The sequence below is a fragment of the Dreissena polymorpha genome, chromosome 3 (assembly GCF_020536995.1).
Source record: "Dreissena polymorpha isolate Duluth1 chromosome 3, UMN_Dpol_1.0, whole genome shotgun sequence".
NCBI lineage: Eukaryota > Metazoa > Mollusca > Bivalvia > Myida > Dreissenidae > Dreissena > Dreissena polymorpha.
Genome location: NC_068357.1, coordinates 62,142,652 through 62,168,837, shown reverse-complemented (window position 1 = coordinate 62,168,837; position 26,186 = coordinate 62,142,652). Strand labels below are relative to the sequence as shown.

The following is a 26,186-nucleotide window of genomic DNA, read 5'->3' as shown; positions in this document are numbered from 1 at the left end:
AGTCAAGTATGAAAGCAATATCTATGATACTTTAGGGGTAAAGTGGACCAAACACAAAACTTAACCAAATTTTCAATTTTCTAAGTATAAAGGGCCCATAATTCCGTCAAAATGCCAGTCAGAGTTACATAACTTTGCCTGCACAGTCCCCTTATGATAGTTAGTAAGTGTTGCAAGTATGAAAGCAATAGCTTTGATACTTTAGGGGTAAAGTGGACCTTTACACAAAACTTAACCAAATTTTCAATTTTCTAAGTATAAAAAGGGCACATAATTCTGTCAAAATGCCAGTCAGAGTTACATAACTTTGCCTGCACATTCCCCATTTGATAGTTAGTAAGTGTTACAAGTATGAAAGCAATAGCTTTGATACTTAAGGAATAAAATGGACCTAAACACAAAACTTAACCAAAATTTTCAATTTTTTAAGTATAAAAAGGGCACATAATTCTGTCAAAATGCCAGTCAGAGTTACATAACTTTGCCTGCACAGTCCCCTTATGATAGTTAGTAAGTGTTGCAAGTATGAAAACAATAGCTTTGATACTTAAGGAATAAAATGGACCTAAACACAAAACTTAACCAAAATTTTCAATTTTCTAAGTATAAAAAGGGCACATAATTCTGTCAAAATGCACGCCAGAGTCATCTAACTTTGCCTGCCCAGACCCCTCATAATAGTAAGTAAGTGTACCAAGTTTGAATGCAATAGCATTGATACTTTATGAGAAAAGTGGACCTAAACGCAAAACTTAACCGGACGCCGACGCCAAGGTGATGACAATAGCTCATAATTTTTTTTCAAAAAATAGATGAGCTAAAAAACTATTTCTGATTATATTACATCATTATTTGGGTATAATTGCACTGGTATCTACCATCTGTGGATGAACAAAACCTGACTAACGGAAAGTGCCACTTATGGAACCATACGAGGCAAGCCAGCTGTTGATCCTCGAGACTTGGAGGATGTTACCAGCCCGGCACCATGCTCTACATTGGAACATCTAATTATAGTGTCCAAAGTTTATGCATTGTTGAATGCGATGTGTTCTTTTTTTTTGGGGGGGGGGGGATTTTCTTACAAATTAATAAGAAACTCTTGCAAAAGTTAAACAATAAGATCATGATAATTATCAACATCTCTTATTTCATTATCAACATCATGAACGTCCATTGCATTCTCATCATGAAATCATCATCGAACAACAGAAACATTAAAAGCAGCATAAGAAATCACAACAGAAACAGGAGCAGTTGCAAATTTAATTTTGTATATATTAGAGCAGGTCATAATTAACAAGATGTGTTTGAGAAACACTATGTCCCCATATATTTGACCTTTGACCTTGAAGGATGACCTTGACCTTTCAACACTCAAAATGTGCAGCTCCATGAGATACACATGCATGCCAAATATCAAATTGCTATCTTCAATATTGCAAAAGTTATGGCAAATGTTAAAGTTTGACACAAACAAACACACAAACAAACCAACCGACAGGGCAAAAACAATATGTCCCCCACTATAGTGGTGAGGGTCACATAAAAATGAAAATATTGGCTGATGTATTATCACATAAAAAACACACACAAAACATCCTTTAATGATTGGTTAAAACTAGATGACTTACACCTGATATTGGGTGACATTTGCTGCAGGGTGTGCTATATTATAACCAACTCTGAGCACTTTATGTGTGTGTCATAGATTGTATTGATATATTGTAACTTAAAACAAATACACATCATTTTATACTGTAAAAAAAATATTTTTCAAGCTTCAAGTAAAGAACTTAAAAGGGATAGCAATTCTTGTCTTATTCCAACTGGCACATGATTAAATAAATGAACTAAAACTCAATCAAATTGTGTTGTACCTTTGTATGGTAATATGCTATCGTTTATCAACTCAAAATAAAACCTATTAAACTGTTATTTAAATGTTTCAAGACCACTAACAGAACAAATCTGAATAACTAATTTAAATTGAATTTAGTAAAAGCCATCAGTCACGAGAACAAATAATGATAATGTATCAACATTAATGAAGAACTCACCTGCTGCACCTCTGCATCCATACCCAGTAGATTTATTACAGTAATTTACAAACAATATAACCAGTCCAGATAATAACCAATCATGGTTAATAAGCCACACACACCATTCCAGGTGTTTCAACAAGCATTGCATAGCGCTCATCCAATCTCCAATGTTCATCTTCATCGCATATGTAAGAAATACTTCATTTTTCTTGTCACAATGATTATAAAGTTATTGCCGTGTTGTCATACAAAATCACTGCAGCATGCTTTTTTCTTCATTATGACAGGATTCTGATTAGTGATAAATGACTGGCATAAACTGCAGTGATCCGGCAAAAGATATCGTGTACACCAATTTTTGTATCTGATTGTTAGTAAAACAAAAGGATATTTTTAACAAAATGTTGTTCAGTTTTATATGAAATTACATAATATCCATAAAAAGTATCCTATTTCTGCATGATGTAGACCTAATACTGGCCTTACAAGATATGTTTGGGCCTTTTTAACCCTTTGCATGCTGGGAAATTTGTTGTCTGCTAAAATGTTGTCTGCTGAATTTCTAAACTTAGCATTTTCTTCGATTTTTTTCAAAGAATACTATCAGAATAGCAAACAGTTTGGATCCTGATGAGACACCACATTGTGTGGCGCCTCATCTGGATCCAAACTGTTTGCAAAGTCTTAAAAATTCAGTTCCAGCACTGAAAGGGTTAAATAATCTCTTGACCGTGACATGCATCATGCCCTGCTGTGCCCTAATAAATTGTATCCATGACTATGACATGCAAAAAGGATTATTTCGTAAAACGGCTTTATCTGTGAGAGTATGGGGTCATAGGACAACCAATAAATTCATGTTAACTTATGAATGATACCAATATGAATTCACTGAGAGGTCATAAAACATTTTGTTACCCATCTTCAAGATATAACAGATTATGCGCATCTTCACAACAATTTCAATTTTAAATATTTCTTCTAAAATTTCATAACAAGCATAATATACGTGAAGATATACGTGAACGAGTTTCCATCTTTTAAACCCCATTTTTAATATATGCCATTTGGAATTTGAGTTTGCCAATTAAATTATACAAAAAGTGGTATTTTAACACAAATGCACACATAAACGGTGACCATTAAATTAAAATTTCATTGGTTGTAGTCTTCTTGTTGAAATAATTGAGGTATATAATCAAGTTAAACCAGTGATTTTTTTCCTTCTTTATAAAGTACCGGTAAACGGCACTTTCCCAATTATGAAAAAACTACCAATTTCCCAATTGCTGGCCAAAAATTCCCAATTTAAGGTAAAAAAAAAAAAAAAAAAAAAAAATGTTTTCTCATTGTCTCAAAATGCATATAGGTGTTAAGATTTCAATCATAAATACATCCAAAAGAAATAGAAAATAACTGCAACCCAACAGAACAAAGACGAACACTTTTGTGTCTGAAAGTCTCAAATTTAAAGTGCTTGAAACTGAATATACACCAACACTGAATGGCATAAACTTAAAGCATTCATAACATGTTGAAATATTTGCACAATCTGTTAATAGAACAAACAGTCCTTCCATTTGAAAAGAGTTAAATACCAAGCAGTATATTATCATAACAATATTGCAACTCATAAAAATTTTAATGTCACCCACATACAACCATGAGAGGAAACAAGTTGGCACACTATTTTCATAGCCAGTGGACAGATTGACAATAATCAAACAATAACTTTATGGGGTCAATAAATTGTGTACAGGTTTCGCTAGACATGGTATAATATTTCTAACCAAATTGCAGACAAAAACATTAAACCTCAAAAAACAATAACCCAACAGGTGTGTACCTGGGACTATTGATTTCACTTTTACACCAAAAGTAAATCATTCATGAATCCCGAATATCTGACAGTAAGGTTTTTTTGTTAATTTATGCAAATTGAGAGTAAGGTTACAATGTATATGGCAAGCCAAACAAGGTGCGATGTCACCACAAATATTTTATATTACCTCATCCCTATGCAAACACTTGCATTTTTTTCATCATGCAATTTCATTTGAGAAAATTTTCTACACAAAGTCAGTGATCAAATTTGTACTTATGCAGGCTCTTAATTACAAACCAAAGTTAATTACACTTGAGATAATGAATTGTGAATGATTACAAAAGAAATACCAGAAATTCCAACTCAAAATTAATTGATACATTCAATTAAATTGAAGATCCAAGTAATTAATACATGGACTTGGTTAAGTATGGCTAAACTTTAGCTTTGTTTTTTCTCAGTACTTTTTTGGGTCGAAACAAAACTGTGCCTGTGGTACAAAAAATTTTTTTCTTCATTTTTTTATAACTGTTTAGCTAATTAAGTTATAAGTTGCATTTAATTTAATCAATCTAACACAGGAAATATTGTCATTGCTTATTTGTAAGATGAGTATATATACATAGTGTGAATATGTGAAAAATGTCAAGTAATACAATAATATTAGTAATGTAGAACTTAACTGATGAGTTTACATCATCTTAAAGAATAATAACTGTAGCGGATATTATGGGCCCTATGGCGCTCACCTGAGACCCAAAGGAACTAGCTAAAAATATGACTTTTAGAGTGTGCACAAGCTTTTTTTACTATATACATATAAGGAAAAAGACCCCCCTCCTGGCGGCCATGTTTTTAACAGCTCCGAACCATTTTCAAACTCAACAATCGGATCCAGCAAACAAATGTACTAACCAAATTTCACGAAGATTGGGCAAAAAATGTTTCTTCTAGACTATTCACATGTTTTCACTATATACATATAGAGAAAACTGCCCCACCTCCTGGCGGCCATGTTTTTCCAATGATCACGACCATTTTAAAACTCGTCCGAGATATCCACAAAACCAATGTTTTGACCAAATTTCATGATGATTAGGCAAAAAATGTGACTTCTAGAGTGTTCACAAGCTTTTTTTAACTAAATATAAGGAAAATGCCCCCCCCCCTCCCTGACGGCCATGTTTTTTTATGGATCCGAATAATTTTCACACTCAACCATTGTATCCAAGAAAGTAATGTTCTGACAAATTTCATGAAGATTGGGCGAAAACTGTGTCTTCTAGACTGTTCACATGTTTTCACTATATACATATAGAGAAAACTCCCCCTCCCCCCTGGCGGCTATGTTTTTCCACCGATCATGACCTTTTTTTATATTTGTCCAAGATATCCACAAAACCAATGTTTTGACCAAATTTCATGATGATTAGGCAAAAAAAGTGACTTCTAGAGTGTTCACAAGCTTTTTTTACTAAATAAATATATAAGGAAAATGACCCCCCCCCCTGGCGGCCATATTTTTTTACCGATCCAAACCATTTTCGAACTCGACAGTCGTATCCAGACAACAAATATTCTGTACAATTTTCACGAAGATTGGACCAAAAATGTGACTTCTAAAGTGTTCACATGTTTTCACTATATACATATTGAGAAAACTGCCCCGCCCCCCTGTCGGCCATGTTTTTCCCCGATCTTGACCATTTTCGAGCTTGTCCGAGATATCAATAAAACCAATGTTTTGACCAAGTTTCATGAAGATTGGGCAAAAATTGTGACTTCTAGAGTGTTCACAAGGTTTCTCTTTAGCCATATTAGCAATACTGCCCCGCCCCCTGGCGGCCATGTTTTTCAACGGACCAGAACCATTTTTGAACTCAACCAACATATCATTAAGACAAACATTTTGACAAAGTTACATGAAGATTGGGCATCAAATGTGACTTCTACAGTGTTCACAAGGTATTTCTTTTTTTTCTACCTAGTTTTTGACCCAGCATGACCCAGTTTCGAACTCGGTCGAGGTTTCATTGGGACAAATGTTCTGCCCAAGTTTCATGAAGATCCGACTATAAAAGTGGCCTCTAGTGTTCACAAGGCAAAATGTTGACGACAAACGACGGACAACGGACAAAAGGCGATCATCAAAGCTCACCATGAGCACGTTGTGCTCAGGTGAGCTAAAAAGGACTTTTAACTAGTGACCTCAATGTCAATAGGGGTCGTCTACTGTCCAAGGCCAATGCGCATGTTAAGTATCAAGCCAATCTGTCAATTCATTGATGAGTTATTGATCCTAAACACTGTTCACACTTATTGCGACAGTGACCTTGACTTTTGACCTAGTGACCCCAATTTTGATAGGGGTCATCTACTGTCCAGGGCCAATGCGCATGTGAAGTATCAAGCCAATCTGTCGCTTCGTTGACCAGTTATTGATCAGGAATGCTTTTCCCACTTTTTTGTCAGTGACCATGACCTTTGACCTACTGACCCCAATTTCCATAGGATTCAAATTCTGTCCAAGGCCAATGCACATGAGACGTATCAAGCCAATCGGTGAATCAGTTGACGAGTTCTGGATCAGAAACGATTTCACACTAAGTGTGTAACAGTGACCTTGACCTTTGACCTAGTGACCCCAATTTCAATAGGGGTCATCTACTGTCCATTGCCCATGCACATGTGAAGTGTCAAGCCAATCGGTCAATTGGTTGATGAGTTATTGATCAGAAACGAATTGGTCTACCGACAATCAGACAAACCGACATCCAGCAAAACAACATACCGCTTCTTCTTGACGAAGAGGCTTCTTCTTTGAAGAGTGGCATAATTATATACTAAGTAAGAGCCAAAAGGCATTCACATTATACTCTTGATATCACTTTTATGACATACAGCTGATAATTCAAACACCTGGTTGTCATTACATATGGAACAATTAACATAAAAAATGATATGTTTGATTGTTACTTAATATTATATCTTCATTTACAATTTCAGTAGGAACTAGGGCTTTTTCATGGTAATTATTCTATTGTTAGGCTAACATAAGACAGAATGTTTGAAAGACATGTATGACCCCCAACTTGCAGGAAATTTGTCCCTGTGATATAGACCTTCAATCACTTAATTTGAAAGTCCTAAGGGGTCATCATTCTTCAAGACTAACCAGCACATTTTTTATATGATCACAATTTTTTTCCTAAATATTGTGCAGAAACCTATGTCATGGTAAAATCACCTTTGAACTATACCTTTGACCTGATGTCCTCAATTTTCAAAGATATCTTACTTTTCTACACAAGTAACCTGTACACATGTTTGAAGGATGTAATGTAAAAGCAGCATTGTTAAGATATTGTGTGGATACATAATCTCTGTAACGAGCCCTTTTGACCCTGACCTTTAACATACTGACCTCAAAATCATTTTGTGTCATTATTTCCTCCCAAGTAACCAGTATACCAATTTAGATTACTGTACGTTAAAGCATTCTCTAGACACCACGAAGACACCAAGCTTACCGGACCTTGACCTTTAAACCTCGTAGTCTAAAATTCAAATTGCATCTTCTTTTCCTTGGATTGTTCTCTTAACAAATTTGCATGATTTAATAGGTCAAAGCATCCTCAAAAATTAGAAACAAATCAAATGTCATTTTACAAGACCCTGTAATATTGACCTTGTAGATGGACAACTCAAAATAGATTCATAGGCGGATACAGGGGGGGAGGGGGGTGGACGTGGCATATAAGTGTCTACCTTTCCTCAGATGTTTTCATGATGTTAGGTCAAAGCATTCTTAAAACATATTTCAATTAAGAAAAAACAAGATGTGTTTGTGAAACACAATGTCCCCCTATATGATGTTTGACCTTGTAGGATGACCTTGACCTTGACCCTTCACCACTCAAAATGTGCAGCTCCTTGAGATACACACGCATTTCAAATATAAAATTGCTAGCTTCAATATTGCAGAAGTGACATTACATGAGCAATTTTGACCCATATATTTGACCTTGAAGGATGACCTTGACCTTGACCTTTCACCACTCAAAATGTGCAGCTCCATGAGATACACATGCATGCCAAATATCAAGTTGCTATCTTTAATATCGCAAAAGTATTCATAAAATAAGCGATTTGGGCCACGTATATTTGACCTCTGACCTTGAAGAATGACCTTGACCTTTCACCACTCAAAATGTGAAGCTCCATGAGATACACATGCATGCCAAATATCAAGTTGCTATCTTCAATATCTCAAAAGTATTCATAAAATAAGCGATTTCGGCCACATATATTTGACCTCTGACCTTGAAGGATGACCTTGACCTTTCACCACTCAAAATGTGCAGCTCCATGAGATACACATGCATGCCAAATATCAAGTTGCTATCTTCAATATGGCAAAAATATTCATAAAATGAGCGATTTTGGCCACATATATTTGACCTCTGACCTTGAAGGATGACCTTGACCTTTCACCACTCAAAATGTGCAGTTTCATGAGATACACATCCATGCCAAATATGAAGTTGCTATCTTCAATATAGCAAGAGTTATTGCAAAATGTTAAAGTTGGCGCAAACAGACAGACAGACCAACCAACCAACCAACCAACAGACAGGGCAAAAACAATATGTCCCCCACTACTATAGTGGGGAACATAAAAAGAACACCCATTGACCTTGACCTTTGACAGTTGACCTCATATTAATGAATGTCTATGTTTTCTCCCAAGTGACCATCATTCACATTTGAGTGGTTGTAAATCAAAAGTTTTCCTAGATTTTGCGATGAAACAAATAGACTAGCGAACTACAGTAACTGGTCTACATCAACATACCTACTAACAAACAAAGCAACTTACTTTCCTTTTTCAAAGAGGGGAATAATTTTAGAAATCATTAAAATCAGCAATCATATTCTAGGAATGGAAGTTAGACCAAGCCTGTAACTCTGTACAATAGCTCAAGCATTCTGCCTTTACAAATCAAGCACAAAAGAAAATTACAGACTGAAACTGATTATTAGTCAACACATAACATTGACTTTTATACACAAATATAATAATAGCAAATTAAAAAGATTGCTAATGTTCCCATAATATCAGATGGAAACTCTTTTTAAAATTGCAAAACAAAACAAATGAACATGGGCAATAACATCCTTATATGTAACATCAATTATTTGTGTGCATTTAAAAAATAATTAATATTTACTACAGGTGTTTTCTTTATTTTTTAATCATCATACTTAAAATAGAATGTTAAATCTTTAAAAATTCATAACTTATTGTTTTCATAATTATGTTTATAGTGAAAATGATGCTAAATTATTCTATTCATTCATCATGACAAATAGCTTTTGCTCTGTACTGAATAAATCATGTAAAATATACTTAAAAGCAAATGGAGAATATTACGGTTGTCATTTGTTTTTGTTTTTTCATTAAAATTTTGGTCCTGTAGGGGAACCCATTCACAATTTTAAAAAGTATATTTTTTGTTTACCAAATGGGACCTACAAACTCCCAACTTAATGTTTCCCCAAAAAAAAAATATATCGTTTGCTTAATATGTCTCAACATTTAGTTCATTTCCTATCAAAATCTTTATGTTGAACCTAAGTCAATAAGATATTGACATCACTTTAATTCTCAATTATTTATTCTTAAGTATTTGTAAGCAAAATAAAAATGACAATTATTTCCCAATTTAAGTCAAAACGAATTGATTTTTCACAATCCGAAGGGCCCCATTTCCTAAAATTAAGAAAAAAAACTGGTTCTATCAATGACTAAAATGTGATGGGTATATTGCAACATCAAACAAGTTAATGGAGGTCCATAATTAAAATACTTTGGTTATAAACAATAGTAGTTTAAAGCCCAACATTTCCATAAAATAGTTAATTCAAGGGTCACAGCCATATATATAACTGACCTTTAAATTCAACATTTTCAGTAGATGTATTTTATGACAAATTTTTTATAATTTCATAAATAACAGCTTTATGGTAATTTCCTTTGAAACCACTTCACCTAATTTAGCATACACCCCTTGACCCCTGGTGCCCCTCTTCAAATGTCCTGCCCCACTCCTTCCCCCTTCCCCTATTCCCAACACCACCCCTTTCCCTACCCCACCCCAACCCCCCCACCCTGTGACCCACTAAGATTCTACCTGAATAATAAAGCGCCAATCCTCCTCTGTGCTATCAGCATGTTCCAAGGGAGCTGGGGTCCCAGCATAGTTGCCGCAGCAACCAAAACACAGCCTGGATTTCAGTTTCCATTTCTGACACTTTGACAATGCCATTTAGGATTTAAATTACACAGCCAATGTTTTAATATACAACTTCACGACTGCACGAAAACTGCTGCACCCATGTTTTAACGCATTCTATATATGAAGTCAGATTAGACGTTTATGTACCAGGCAGACTACTTGTTTAAATGTACGGCCATGTGTCAAATGTCATTTAAACATTTATTAAATGCATCAGAAACATGGATGAAATCTAATACCACAAGCCAATGACATTATATTTAAATTCACTTATTCAACATCCAGTTAAGCACATTATAAAGCACTTGAAGCAGTTTACAAAGGCTTTTTTTCACTGCATCCTACTCCAGCACAATTCAAATCTCATAACAATTATCAATAGTCATTTGCATGCTAATGCAAATAATTAATATGACTGTCACCATGCAATATTATATGAGAGAGACTCAATACAACGTATTTTTCTAGCTCTTAAGTAAACTGACTGGCGATTAAAAAGCCACTTGTAATGGCCTTAAAGGGGCACTGTCCTATCACCGCATGATTATTTTCCCAAAATAACTGTAACACAAATTGTTATGCCTTATCATCATCAGCATTAAGTTTTCACATAAGAATTATGACCCACATTTTGGATCACTGATTGGAATAGGTCAAGAGCACTTAGCAAAGATTTAAGACAGACCAGAAGACTTAAATAGCAATAATATATCAACAAAATATAAAGTTTTTGGATGTAAATGGAGAACAAGAGCACCGCATAACGGGTGCCAACGCTAGGCTGCAAAAGCTTGTCAGAATTTTTTTTTTTTTAGAGGTCACAGTTACCTTGACCTTTGACCTAGTGACCAAAAATTGGCTGTGGCGTGTAGAACTCATCAAGGTGCATCTACATATGAAGTTTCAAAGTTGTAGGTGGAAGCACTTTGATTTTAGAGCCAATGTTTAGGTTTTAGCACGACGCCTAAGGCAGACGGCTGACAACGAGCTGGCTATGACAATACTTCGGGGTTTTCTCCAAAAACAGCCAAGCTAAAAATGATTTTTTTTAGAAAACAAGGCTTGATGCATGTGAGTTATGTCATCCCAGATTATCGTGCAGTCCACACAGTCTTATCTGGGAGGACACTTTACTACGAACATTAATTAAGCCCCTTTCTCCCTCTCTCATTTTAATGAAAACAAATTACCTGGATAAGCAATATTTAAATTAGGCAGATTCTGGCATTTTCTTTTATTATTCAACCAGTATATTTTGGTCCTTAACCCTTTCAGTGCGGGAACCGAATTTTAAAGGCCTTTGCAAACAGTTTGGATCCAGATGAGACGCCACAGAACGTGGCGTCTCATCAGGATCCAAACTGTTTGCTATCCTGATAGTATTCTTTGAAAGAAATAGAAGAAAATGCTAATTTTAGAAATTCTGCAGACGACATTTTAGCAGACGACAAATTTCCCAGCATGCAAAGGGTTAAGCAAGTGCTGAAGTTTGGTGTTAAATACAAAGAAGACATCAAAAATGTATAAAATACATGTAATATCATAAAATGTATAGCAAAAATGTTTTAATTTCTATATGCATTAAAGTCATTTAAAAACTGTATCCTTTCTTAAAAAGTTGTTTTTGATTGTTTTCCTACAAACATTTCATTTCAACTGTGTCTTTAATTAACTGCACGTCATTTGACTGTTAAACAACCGATTAATAGGCGTTATAAATAAATAAAGGAGCGGAAATACTCAATTTTACAGGGTGATATCATGACTGGCTTAATTGCGCAATAAAGTACACAATCCTGATCTTAATTCTTTAAAACCACAGACATGCACACGACAGTGCAACAAGATAGTTGTTTGTAGCATGTTGTGTAATTTTTTCGTTACCATTCATCCATTAAAACGAGGAAAAGTCTGAAAGATTTTTATTTCAAATTGATTTTTATTTCAATGTATTGCGAAGTACATTCCTCATGTTTAAGGTCATGCAGGTTGGCCTTAAAAAAAACATGTCTAATATCTGGGTCCAACTACTTATATTTATTTGTAAATTACCATAAATATGTTTATCTTGTCTTCAAACATGTCTGTAAAATTGAAACATAACCCTTCAACAGACTCATATTTTGTAAGATTTTCTTTCAGGCAAAAGAAGACACACATCATTAATAAACTATAAGGCATCAGCAGGTGAAATCAGAAAAAAAAATTGTATAATTATTTTTTTAATTTATTATTTTACTTTCCATCAGTAAAGGCTTATTAAAATTACAATTAATCAGATGAAATATACATAGTACATGTGTGAGCTAGGTTAACAAGAGGTCACATCTTTAGCACGATTAGCCTTGAAGGGTTAATAAAAATTCAAATACTTGTGAACTCACTTATTAATTGTTAAGGCGCTGTTTCCTTAAAAAAATTGTTTACAAAATTGAAAACTCACATATAATTGTACAAATGAGATATACTATTTAAAACAAATGGAAAAGGAATACTAAATAACAAACAAGGGCTGTTTGTTTGTGAACTCACTTAAAAATTGTTAAGGCGCTGTGTCCATACAAAATAGTTTACAAAATTGAAAACTCACATGTATATGTACAAATGAGACATAATATTTAAAACAAGGGACAAAGTTGTCACAAAACCAGGTTTTCATTGTGAAAAAAAATCTGATAAAGGGAGACAACTCAAACTGAACTTTTGAAATGAACAAACAAAATTAACCCCCTTTGTAAGTTTGTTTTAAAATAAATCTATTTTTAGTCGTGGCGACCTTGACATTGGAGATATTGACGTGATTCTTTCGTGCGACACACCGTCCCATGATGGTGAACAAATGTGCCAAATGATATTAAAATCTCATAATGAATGACATAGTTATAGCCCAGACAAGCTCATTTATGGCTATTTTTTACCTTTGAACTCAAAGTGTGACCTTGACCTTGGAGATATTGACGTAATTTTTTCGCGCGACACACCATCTAATGATGGTTAACAAATGTGCCAAATGATTTTAAAATCTCACAATGAACGCCAAAGTTATGGCCTGGACAAGCTTGTTCCGCCCGCCCGCCAGCCAGCCAGCCCGCCCGCATTCGCCAATCTAATAACCAGTTTTTTCCTTTGGAAAACCTGGTTAACAAATGGACAAGGAACACAAAATAACAAACAAGGGTTGTTTGTAAAACATGCGTGCCCCCCAAATGGGTTGTCAGTTGTAGTGGCAGCCATTGTGTGAATACGTTAGAGTATGATTGGCAATTTAAAGAAGAATTGCTCGCGTGACTTGTGGAGTTGCTTTAATGTCAAATGAACTTTCCTGATCCTAACCCTAAGCATTCATTATCATCCGGAAACCATTTTACTGTTTCAAGTCCCTGTGACCTTGACCTTTGACCTAGAGTACTGATAATCAATAGGGGTCATCTGTCAGTCATGACCAATGTCCCTTTGAACTTTCCTGATCCCAGGCTTAAGAGTTCTTGATTTATCATCCGGAAACCATTTTACTGCTTTGAGTCACTGTGACCTTGAACTTTAACCTAGTGACCTGAAAATCAATAGGGGTCATCTGCCGGTCATGACCAATGTACCTATGAACTTTCCTGATAACAGGCCTAAGCGTTCTTGAGTTATCATCCAGAAACCATTTTACTGCTTCAGGTCACTGTGACCTTGAACTTTGACCTTGAGTCATGAAAATCAAAAGGGGTCATCTGTCAGTCATGACCAATATGTCCCCATAAACTTTCCTGATCTTAACTCTAAGAATTCATGAGTTATCATCCGGAAACCATTTTACTGTTTCACATCACTGTGACCTTGACCATTGACCTAGAGTACTGAAAATCAATAGGGGTCATCTGTCAGTCATGACCAATGTTCCTATGAACTTTCCTGATCCCAGCCTTAAGTATTCTTGAGTTATCATCCGGAAACCATTTTTCTGTTTCGAGTCACTGTGGCCTTGACCTTTGACCTAGTAACCTGAAAATCAATAGGGGTCATCTGCCAGTCATGATCAATGTACCTATGAACTTTCCTGATCCCAGGCCTAAGTGTTCTTGAGTTATCATCCGGAAACCATTTGGTGGACAGACCGACAGACGGACCAACAAACCAACGGACAGACCGACATGTGCAAAACAATATACCCCCTCTTCTTCGAAGGGGGGCATAATAAGATCAAAAATTATAAAATTGTGCATTTTTCTTTATTTACTTAAGCCATTCACTAAAAATGTCCTTACCTCTTCAAATTCCAGTTGCTTAAATTCCGTTTTAAGTACAGGCATTTTCAAAAATGTAAAAAAGTAATCACAATTAAATTATATCAGGCCTATAATTCCACTTTTGATTTTTTTACCGCCTCATATCACAACAAATTAAATTGTCAAGTGCAAACTTCAAAGACTCTGCAATTGCGCAGGCATTCTTTACCATTAATAACTTTAAAAAGGTTTTAAGTAAATATTACACGCTGAATTGCAAAACACCGTAAGAATACAAGACACGTATCTTTTATTAAAAACCACCAAATATTTGAAATATTGCCAGCTTGAATTGCACTGAGTTTATAACTAATATCCTTTGCATAATTTACACAGACTTACACACAGTAGCTGTTAAAAAACTTAAATTCTTGTCATAGTAGGTAAGTAAAAGATTGAAAATAAACCCCTCTATCAGTTTTCATTTGAAATGTAAATCACTGTGAATAGATTTTGCCAAACATAGCCATCCAGTTCATATAGATTTAACAAAGCAATTCTTGCTGCCAAACACAAAAAAGTATTTTTAAAAGTCATTATTATAGTATAAGTATTGTCATACACTCGTCTGCATAGTGCATATGAAGTTCTTTTGTTACAAATTTCAGTGCATAAGAAAGGATATCAATCAAGACATATTGTCACCCCACATTAGACAAGGTAAGGTGAGGGGTCAGGGCAGATAAGTGTCAGATACGGCCAGTCTTCAAGGGGCTTTCATTTATCAAACCAACGATGAAAATGTGATAAAATATCAATGGTGCAGCAATTAAGTTCACTGTCCTGAGCACACTTGTCTTGCATAATAATTTAGCTTTAATTGTTCATTTCATATACAAATTATTACAAGCTTTAATTGTTGAAAATGACGAGCAATATTAATGCTGTAACAGCGACAAAACACCTTTGATCTGACATATTAACTTTTGCAGTGGCCCTAAAAATAAAATTTTCAAAAGGTCTCCTGTAAATTGCTGTAATGCTAACAAGCATGAAGCAATTTTTAGCCACATGCAAAAGTTAAAGAATACAGAGGTGTATCACCCAAGTATATCGTACCTCACATCAATTTGTTGTTTTCTTTATGAGCAGTTTGGTCTGTAAAATACATAAAACACAACAGAGGCAATCAAGAGTATAAGACTAGTCACTGTTTTCTTATATGGACCGCAGTTGCTAAACATGGACAGTGTGCGCAAACCATTGATATCACTGCCCTAAGTTGCACTGTGCTGTAGTGCTGTAGTGTATTTCTGTTGACAATGGCAATTGTATAAAATTGAAAAAAACATATTTGTTATAAATTATTTAAAAAAAAACAACCTAACAGTATTTCATATGAAATTTTTTTTAAAGTAAATAGATCCTGTCTTCAAACTTACTTCAAGAGTTATGCAAATTTTCCCCGAGGCATATATTGCTGTCAAATTCATTGATTGCACACTCATTTCTACACAGGATTTATATATTCCGTGTAATACAATAACTAGAAAACACCATTTTCTGTCCACTAGCAATTATCAGTGAGCAACCAGGCAGCCCCAAACTGTATATGGTCTCAGTGCTCCAGCTAGGCCTAAATGGAAGGGCGCCGCGCCCTGCCCTACCGAAGCCCCGCCCTGTCCTTCTGATGACCCCCCACCTGCCCTTTTATTATTTGATTTTTTTGTTTTTAAGACATTATAATTTTTAAATCTTCAATTACATTGTAATTAATTTATTCCTCATTGTAGACATTTTATTTGCATGGTTTTATAATTATGGCAATAATATTCTAACAATTATTAATAACATAAAAACTAATATGCAACAGGGAGCATTTCAGATACAACCGCGCGCTCGAAAGTGCCCTTTTGACAAATAATGCGCGTTGAAAGTGCCCTTTTGACAAAATAATGCGCGTTGAAAGTGCCCTTTTGACAAAATAATGCACGTTGAAAGTGCCCTTTTGACAAAATAATGCGCGTTGAAAGTGCCCTTTTGACAAAATAATGCGCGTTGAAAGTGCCCTTTTGATAAAATAATGCGCGCTCGAAAGTGCCCTTTTGACAAAATAATGGGCGTTGAAAGTGCCCTTTTGACAAAATAATGGGCGTTGAAAGTGCCCTTTAGACAAAATAATGCGCATTAAAAGTGCCCTTTAGACAAAATTCTGCGCGCTCAGAGTGCCCTTTTGACAAAATTCTGTGTTTTGAAAGTGCCCTTTTGACAAAATAATGCGAGTTGAAAGTGTCCTTTTGACAAAATAATGTGCGTTGAAAGTGCCCTTTTGACAAAATAATGCGTGTTGAAAGTGCCATTTTGACAAAATTCTACGCATTGAAAGTGCCCTTTTGACAAAATTCTACGCATTGAAAGTGCCCTTTTGACAAAATTCTACGCATTGAAAGTGCCCTTTTGACAAAATTCTACGCGTTGAAAGTGCCCTTTTGACAAAATTCTATGTGTTGAAAGTGCCCTTTTGACAAAATTATACACGTTGAAAGTGCCCTTTTGACAACATTATACACGTTGAAAGTGCCCTTTTGACAAAATTCTGCGCGTTGAAAGTGCCCTTTTGACACAATTCCGTGCATTGAAAGTGCCCTTTTGACAAAACTCTGCGCGTTGAAAGTGCCCTTTTGACAAATTCTGCACGTTGAAAGTGCCCTTTTGACAAAATTATGTGCTCGAAAGTGCCCTTTTGACAAAATTCTGCGCTCGAAAGTGCCCTTTTGACAAAATTCTGCGCGTTGAAATTGCCCTTTTTATAAAATAGCCCCCCCTGCCCTTTTCAAATCCTAGCTGGAGCACTGTGGTCTGTGGCTTTGGTCCATATACAAACAGGTCACTATTTTATTATAGGACACTCACTGTGGTTTTCTACTTTTTACATTTTGTGTGCATAATTATTTTGTCTTGCAAATTTAACTGTTAAAACAGTTTTGATGAATGCATTTTCACATTTTTAACATATAAAAGAAGGGCAAAGTAAACACCAATTTCTCTCATAAATCAAAACTCCATACCCTGTGATAACAGTATTGGGAAACAATTTACCCGTAAATAAGAATAATAACATACATTTGGCAAGTGCTTAAAAAGCACTTCAAAACACAAACTTGCTGACTCTGTCTCTTGGTAAACTTACATAGCAGACAAAACTTTTTTACTTTTCTACTAATTATTTTTGGACGATATCGAATGGGGTATTGACAAGCAATTATCGCTGGAACACGATAGTCTTAATAGTCGTTGGCATTATCCGCCCAGTGGAGCGTCAGTTGACAGTGAATAGATCACCCAATCTCCCTAATGATATCTACCCAATGATATATGTCTTATCTATCTTTAATGCAGTGCTTCGGGTTTTTTATTGGCAGAATTTACACTGAGATGAAAAACTGCTGGAAAAACAAGTCTTTACAAAAGTCTGAAATTAAACTGTACTCACTTTTATGTGCAAGGGTTTGTCAAGTATAAATACAATCAGGTTTCAAAATAAATACATTAAGCCAGTGTATTCTGTTTGTTATTCATCCATGTTGATTTGCTTCATTTTTCTTATAACAAATGCAACCTCAGCACGGTTCTTTATCTGAAAAGGCCTGCTAATGTTGCAAATATAAAATTTACAAAACCCATTCCAAATATGTGAACTCTTTAAATCTGAAAGAAAGTATTTTTCATTAAATGAAATATTACAAATTTGCATAAAAAATTCAAGCTTATAATTATTATTGACCCCCCCCCCCCCCCCCCCCCACCCCCTCCATGGGAAGTAAAGTGGCACATTTCACGATATCAAACCATTAAAAATGACACTAAATAATTTATTTGACAGAGTAAAACCCATATTCAACAATCAATGCCGATTTTCAATCATAGCAAATAAAGCGAATGTTCAAATCAGATTAGCCTTAAAGTCATTTATAGGCATTAAATCTAATTTCTAAAGCCTTTTGTAAGTTCAAGTAGTAGCACTTGAAGTAATGAGTACCTAATATTATTAAGTGTGAGCGACCATTAATCGGTATGTAACGCAAACACAATTAATAATAATGGCTTTAGTTGGGTGATTAAAGAGTTGTATGACACTTGTAAGACAGCACTATGGACTGAGTAATCAATTTAAAGAGAATTGTCTTTTTATTTCATTATTTCCCTTTGATAATGGAGTAATTGAATTATGAGTATTTATACAGAACAGCCCAACATAAAAAAGTAAATTAGTTGAACTGATATCCCCCGCCATTATACTTCTGGACACAAAAGTTTTCTGGACAGACGAACAACGCCAATGTGCATCATCCTCTTATCCATATAATTATATACTCATACCAAGTTTCAATGAAATCTGTCAAAGCACTTCCAAGATATGGCTCCAGACGCACACAAAAGCATTTTTCAAGATACAAAGGGCCATTACTCCGTTATTATCCAATGTTGTACAATTCCATTTGGCGTGCATCATCCTCTTATCCATATATATACTCATACCAAGTTTCAATGAAATTAGCCATAGCACTTTCAAGGTATGGCTCTGGACACAAAAAAAGCATTTTTTAAGATTCAAAGGGCCATAACTCCGTTATTAACAGATGGTGTACAATGCCATTTGGCGTGCATCATCCTCTTATCCATATATGTATACTCATACCAAGTTTCAATGAAATCCGCCAAAGCACTTCCAAGATATGGCTCCGGACACAAAAGTGCCGAACGGACGGAAAGACGGACGGACAACGCCAAAACAATATCCCTCCGCCTATGTCGTGGGATAATAAACTGAAGTATTTTACAATAAATAAGTTATTATTTAGAGTTTGACAGCAAAGATTACTATTTGTAAACCTAAAAATGATGATTTACTAAAATTATGAATATCTCCAAGACGATATTAGTCTCGTTCTCTAAAAACTGTGCTTAATGCAGGTGATTCAAGTTTAAATATTAGTCTGTGCAGTCTGCACAGGCTAATACGAGGACATTTTCTGCTTATAAGGAATTTTTTTATAATTTATTATTAAGGAAGTTTGTTCTAAACGATAATCCGGAAACTGTTGTCCTTGAAATAAGTCTGTGCAGACTGCACAGGCTAATCTAGGACAACACTATGCTAATGTATGCATTAAGCTCAGTTTTCCAGGAACAAGGCACACATAAAGGCAGCTGATAATGGGCAGATACCCTGCACTTATCTTTTTCCAAAACTATCATGCCAAGGACTATATAGCCCTAAGATTGTGTTATGTGTAAAGTATATACATGTAGTTTACTAATAATATTTGAAATTTAAAATGCTACCCATAAATGTCACATCACTGACTGTACCTACCACAAAATAAGGATAGTTCCTATTTACCTTTTTTCATGCATTTGTAGTCCCTAAGAAAGTTATATTTAATTTAAGTAATTTTTTACTAGATTCAAGTTTTTAGGGCTTCATCACCAAACCCTAGATACTGATGAGCAGCAAACAGCATAAAACCTGAACAGGCTGCGAGTTTTGCTGTTTGCACATACTCATTTTCACGTTGCTTTTAGCGGGAAAGGGTTAATAATAAAGGCAAGGATGATTTCAAGCCACATTCAGTAAGTCAGACACAGTGGTGTCCCTTATTGAAACTGGACATTTCTATGCACACATAGTTAACCATAAAGCATATAGCTGCTGAGGTGATGGCTTGTGATAAACAGGCAGCTCCAAAGTTACTCTCAGTCCAATCTTTGTTAAGAATGAAAAGAAAATTGAGGACTGAAGCTAAGATTCATCATTCAAGTGCTAAATGTTACAATGTTCTTCAACAATACACCAAAAAAGTATGGGGTCTCCAAATTCCACAAACTGTCATGTAAACAACCTTCTATATGAGTTGGTTCTGGGAAAATGGGGCTAAATGCATGTCCATTAAGTGTCATCTGCACAGGCTAATCAGGAAAACAAATCTCTGCCTTTACTGGATTATTGTTCAGAAGAGACTTCCTTTACATGAAACATTAATTAACCCTTTGCATGCTGGGAAATTTGTCGTCTGCTAAAATGTTGTCTGCTCAATTTCTAAAATTAGCATTTTCTTCGATTATTTTCAAAGAATACTATCCGAATAGCAAACAGTTTGGATCCTGATGAGACGCCACGTTCTGTGGCGTCTCATCTGGATCCAAACTGTTTGCAAAGGCCTTCAAAATTCGGTTCCCGCACTGAAAGAGTTAACAGTGCAGACTGCACAGGCTAATCTAGGAAAACATTTTCAACACATGCATCCCTTTCCCCCATAAGAAGCAAAGTGAAAATGGCTTTTGCAACCAGCATAAAACCAGAACAGCCTGCAAGTAACTTGCAGTCTATTCAGGTTTTATGCTGTTTGCTTCTCATCAGTATCTAAGGGTTAAAAATGAAGCCTTTAAAACTTGAATCTAGTAAGAAAGGTCTTTTATTAAATCTAACTTTCTAAGGGAATACACATGTGTCATATACATATCTAAGTGGTGAAGGTTTGATATCTAAGTGGTGAAGGTTTAATATCTAAGTGGTGAAGGTTTGACCGAGTTTTCCCTGAGTCCTGCTTATTTGGGCCATGTTCTGTGAAAAGGGTTTTAAATGAATGTGCATAAAGTGTCGTCCCAGATAAGCCTGTGCAGTCCGCACAGGCTAATCAGGGACGACACTTTCTGCTTTTATGATATTTTTCGTTTACAGAAAGTCTCTTCTTTGCATAAATCCAGTTTAGGCAGAAAGTGTCGTCCCTGATTAGCCTGTGCAGACTGCACAGGCTAATCTGGGACGACACTTTACACACATGCATTATATCCTATTTTCCTGCTCATTTAGCACTTACCATGTAGTATGAAGATCTGTTGTCTCCTTTTGATTTCACAGGCATCACTTTCATCTTTAAATCCATACTCATGAGCTGGTCAACTTCTACAGCAACTATCAGTTATGCACTGTCAATGAAGTTTGGACTATAGCATAATCACACAGCAGTTAGCCCACATGTACCATCCATGGCGTTGTCTCTCAATCGGAAAACCTAAAACAGATTAGCTAATTACATGGAGTATTAAAGGTCAAAATTGTTGTGTTTGTTTTCTTTGGTTTTGATGAAGATGCATCTATGAATTGTTTCAAATGTTGTGGTGTTTAAAAGTAACAATATACATTATTACCTGATGTCTTATTTAAATGATAATTATTTTTTGCTATTTCCTCATAGAAAAAGAAATTTGCAATGTTTTCAACTGTTTCCGGTGAATATAGTACTGTTGCCCGTTGGAATAATGACGTCATTTCGTCATTTTACAGTTAAACAGTCAAAATTATTTATTTTATCGATAACTGTTGTGTGTAGATAAAAATTTAGTTTGCTGTTATTTCTATGTTGGAAATTTGATCAGGTAATAAAACACTTATTTCATGGATGCTTGGTGAACAGTCAAAACTGTTGTTCCTCGGTATCAGAGCTGACATTTGGAACTGTTGCCCTCCGCCTATCGGCCCGACAGTACCAAAGTCATCCCTGATACCTTGTGAAACAGTTTTGACTGTTCACCGCGCATCCATGAAATAAGTGTATATTGTATTACATTTGTTACCCACTATGATTCACTTACTATGGTCATTACATGGCTAAGAGACCATTGTAACACAGCTAACCATGTGCGTAATTGTCTCAAGGACTAATTAAAAGTGTATTTTTAAGAAAAATGGGCTCGAAAACCGTTATACATTGGTACCTGACTTAAGTTAAGTAATTAGCAACATGGGTCAAGTGCCAAAACTGGTACTATGACTGCAAAACTGAGGATTCAACATGGTTCCCATGAATTAAAAAGACAGCCAGAAGAAATATGCTTACATATTTAAACACAATTCAAGTATTTTCTGTACTTTTAACAACAAATTTAAGTTTTTACTTCAGTGGCAATATTTTAAGCATCAATGGAACACTAAATGCAATTCAGCCCAAAAAAGTAATCTCAATACCATAAAATTCCTCTGCGTTATTCAAAAAATACATAATCTTCAGTTCCAACACATGTTAACAGTATACTTGTTCAAACAGTGGCAACAACCACAGACACCAGAGACAAAACCAGAAACCAAAGTGCAATCAGAATGCCTAGAAAACATGTGTCAATAATAGCCCAGGATAAAGCACATTCATACAAGCATAGAATCAGTCAAAGAACATCACATGGTCTGGTCTGTTTGGCATAGTTCATGCCTGCTTTCCACTAATAGCAGCCACAACTGCAATTGCTGTTGTTTCACAGCTAATTAGACTTAATTTCGAGACCTGCAAGGAACATGGCAGATGCTCTATTCATTCAGAAAGGCACAATAAATCTGAATTCTGACGTTCTGCCCTTGTTATAAACGTTACTAAAAATATCCCAGCAACACTTATTCACAGGAATAGCAACAATTCACATTTTGCAAGTTCAAGGGGACATAACTCTGGAAAAAAGTGGATTAATGCATGTGAAAATTGTGTGTTGCACATCTACCAGTTCACAATTGGAATTATTTAAAATCAATTCAATCGCTTGAGAAGAGCTTTGTTCCATGAACTTTGAATATTGTATGCATATAGACAGAAGCTAAATTGTTGTCTTCTGACTTGTAGGTCTTCTTCGGTATATATATTTCCATAACAATAAAATATTGAATACATCTTGCCTATTAACATTTACAACACTGATGAGAATATTCAATAACTTGGGTATCTACTCCCTGAACTCCACAAATCTTTGAAAGTATTCAAGTGCATGCACACTTTTGGTATAAACACGAAAAATCAATTTCAGCATGTGTTTCTTATCACATCTATAACAAAAAGTGCATGCTTCAATAGTTAACAATATGTATTGATGGCATCCTAAGTGTACACCCAAAGCCCTTTGATGCCAGCCAAATGCTCATCAAACCCATACTGCAGTTGCTGGAGACTTCACAGTCTATTAGATACAATCAGTAGCATCCCTGATTGCAGGACCAGACATAAGGAGACATTAAACTCTAAGTGATTTTACACAATGAGCGATTTCAGGGAAACTGTGAGAGCAAAACTGTAAGTTATAGGTAAAACAAGAGCACTGCATAACGGATGCCACGCTCGGCTACGGGTGCAGTTTTGAATAAATGAAAGCTTGTCAGAATTTTTTTGTTTTTTTGAGGTCACAATGACCTTGACCTTTGACCTAGTGACCCCGAAATGGATGTGGCGTGTAGAACTCATCATGGTGCATCTACATATTTAGTTTAAAAGTTGTAGGTGGAAGCACTGTGATTTTAGAGCCAATGTTAAGGTTTTAGCACGAAGCCGACGGCGGACGGCGGATGACACGACAAGCTATGACAATACCTCGGGTTTTCTCTGAAAACGCCAAGCTAATAAAATCAGACAGTTAAAAGTCGCATTTTAATCTTTACTAATATAATTACATTGATTAATACAAGTAAATAAATTATATGTCAATTATTTTGTCATGTAAAAAAAAAAAAAAAAAACTCAGAATTTTTAAATTACTATTTACAGACATTTTTATACATCCACAAATGAAGTTAAGGTGGGCATATCGTGATAAGTGTCCGCTCTCTAATTCAAGTTGTTTTCATCCGATCTTCACCAAACTTGGTCAGATGTTGTATCTAGATGATTTCTAGGTCAAGTTCGAATATGGGTCATGCCGGGTCAAAAACTAGGTCATGGGGCCACTTAGTGCGTTTTAAACATTGAGCATGGTGTCCGCTGTTTTGTGTGATTACAACATGCAAAACATTCAGGGTCAATGCGGCATGTGGGGGTATTCGTCACGTCTGTGACAAAGCTCTAGTTATTATTAAAAACATTAGAATCCACACATTTGATCATGTGTAATCAACAGAATGAGCATGTATATTTAATACAACTTGTATGCTATATCCAATCCAGCTACAAATTATACATATAATTATGTACTTATAATTTTACTGAAAACATTTATTGACAAAAATGTACTTTTCACAAAAACTTGCTCAGACTCCAAAAGTAGTGCAGACTTTAGTACTGGACTTAAAAAACAGTTCTGAAACAGATCCACAGGCACCTGCTGCAGCAATTATGCCTCAATTACTAAACCAGTTACTGGCAAGGTGAGTAGCTGCATTCTGAATGTCACATGTCTATTTCAATCGGTTGATGATATGTTAGCCTAACATGCAGAGGAAGCATTTCTCATTTGATATGTTGTTTCCCATGCTTATAATTATCATATTTTCTTTTAATTAATTTCACAGTAAACCAAACTGGCAAGACAGGCCTGTTGGCACACTATGGCAAGCGTTTCGACGCATAATCCCAAGAAACTATGTTTTTTACTGAGAACCTAGGTTCTCAGAATGTAAACTAGGTTATGAGAACCTAGGTTCTTGCTTGAAGATTGCACATGGCTTCCAGAACCCAATTTGTTATTCGATATCATAGGTTTTTACCATAACCCAAGTTATCATAAAATGTGCATCAAACGGCGATACCTAGGTTCTTATTTGAAAACCAAGGTTTCGACCGACTTTAAATCATCTGTGAAAACCATAGTTCTCATGACGAGAACTTAAGTTCTCATCTTTAATACTAAATCCGTTGTTTTCATTTGGGAACCATAGTTCTCATGAGAACCTAGGTTCCCAAAATTACGTGTAGGACGGTGTAAACTTAGTCTCTCATGTGAGAACTTTAGTTTTCTATATTGACCAATTATAACACAATATCCCTTTTGTTTCAATGTGACTAACCTTGTAACTAACTTTAATGGCCTTTTTATGTTGCCGAATCGAACCGAAACCTGTGATCTCATTTGAAAACCTTAGTTTACGCTCGAGAACCAATGTTCTCCGCGGGAGGACGCACATAGAACTTAGATTATCACGAGAACCTAAGTTATCATTTCAGAAACCTGGTTTTCAGTCAGACATTTAACGAATATTTATAAAAACACATATTTTCATGAAAACCTAGGTTTTTAAATCTAGAACTTAAGTTATCAAATAATAAAGCCCAAACAATTTGCGAGAACCAAAGTTCTCATTTGATATCCAATGTTTTCACAGGAACCTAGGTTCGCAACAGCTTTTCGCGTCGTTCTCTCGGATATCCTTAGTTTTCATGAAAACACAAGATTTCATTTGGGATCATAAGTTCTGGTAAGAACCTAAGTTATCAGAATGAGAACCTAGGTTCTCAGAAAGAAAACCTAATTTCTTTGGTATTATGTGTCGAACCGCTTGCCATAGTACACGTCTCAATTTTTACACAGAGTTTTACTAAGACGAGCATACAATCCAGAATAGCATGTGATCATATCCAGGGCATATACTCAATCCTGAGGGAATGGAGCAAGGTCCGTTCAGAGGGGAATTTTTATGGGGAATACCTTGACAGGAACAATTTAATTTTAAGAATATTTTTAGCTTACCTAAAATGAACAATATTTAGTAGCTGAAATATGTACCATTTTGGAAATAAACACACCCAATCTTTTTAAAGCATTTAAAAATGTGTTAACTGAAATAAACAGTTACATTTAACTAAAGCTGACCCAAACCTATTCATAATGTAATTTTTCTGTTAGTCACTATATAATAATGACCATAAAGACATATTTGAAGTTGAATATCACTAGTAATTATATAGTTTAGCGGAAACCATTTTTCTATTTTTAATAACAAGCACCTTGACCAAACAGGCTTCAAATGAAATCTCACCCTGGTCTGCATGCT

General features: G+C 35.3%; 1 protein-coding gene across 3 annotated transcripts in view; it reads right to left on the bottom strand.

Annotated features, from left to right (window-relative positions):
- Positions 1–21,455, bottom strand: part of LOC127874427 (uncharacterized) — an 82,814-nt gene extending 61,359 nt beyond the window's left edge. The window contains exon 1 of one of the 3 annotated variants that reach the window (XM_052418740.1): positions 21,265–21,455. In XM_052418740.1, the coding sequence (XP_052274700.1) occupies positions 21,265–21,336 (72 nt within the window). In that variant the 5' untranslated portion in view covers positions 21,337–21,455. Of the gene's footprint in view, positions 1–10,064; positions 10,273–14,422; positions 14,536–21,264 lie in introns of those variants that run through there. The other 2 variants (XM_052418741.1, XM_052418739.1) reach the window with 2 other exon arrangements.
- Positions 21,456–26,186: the final 4,731 nt, after the last annotated feature.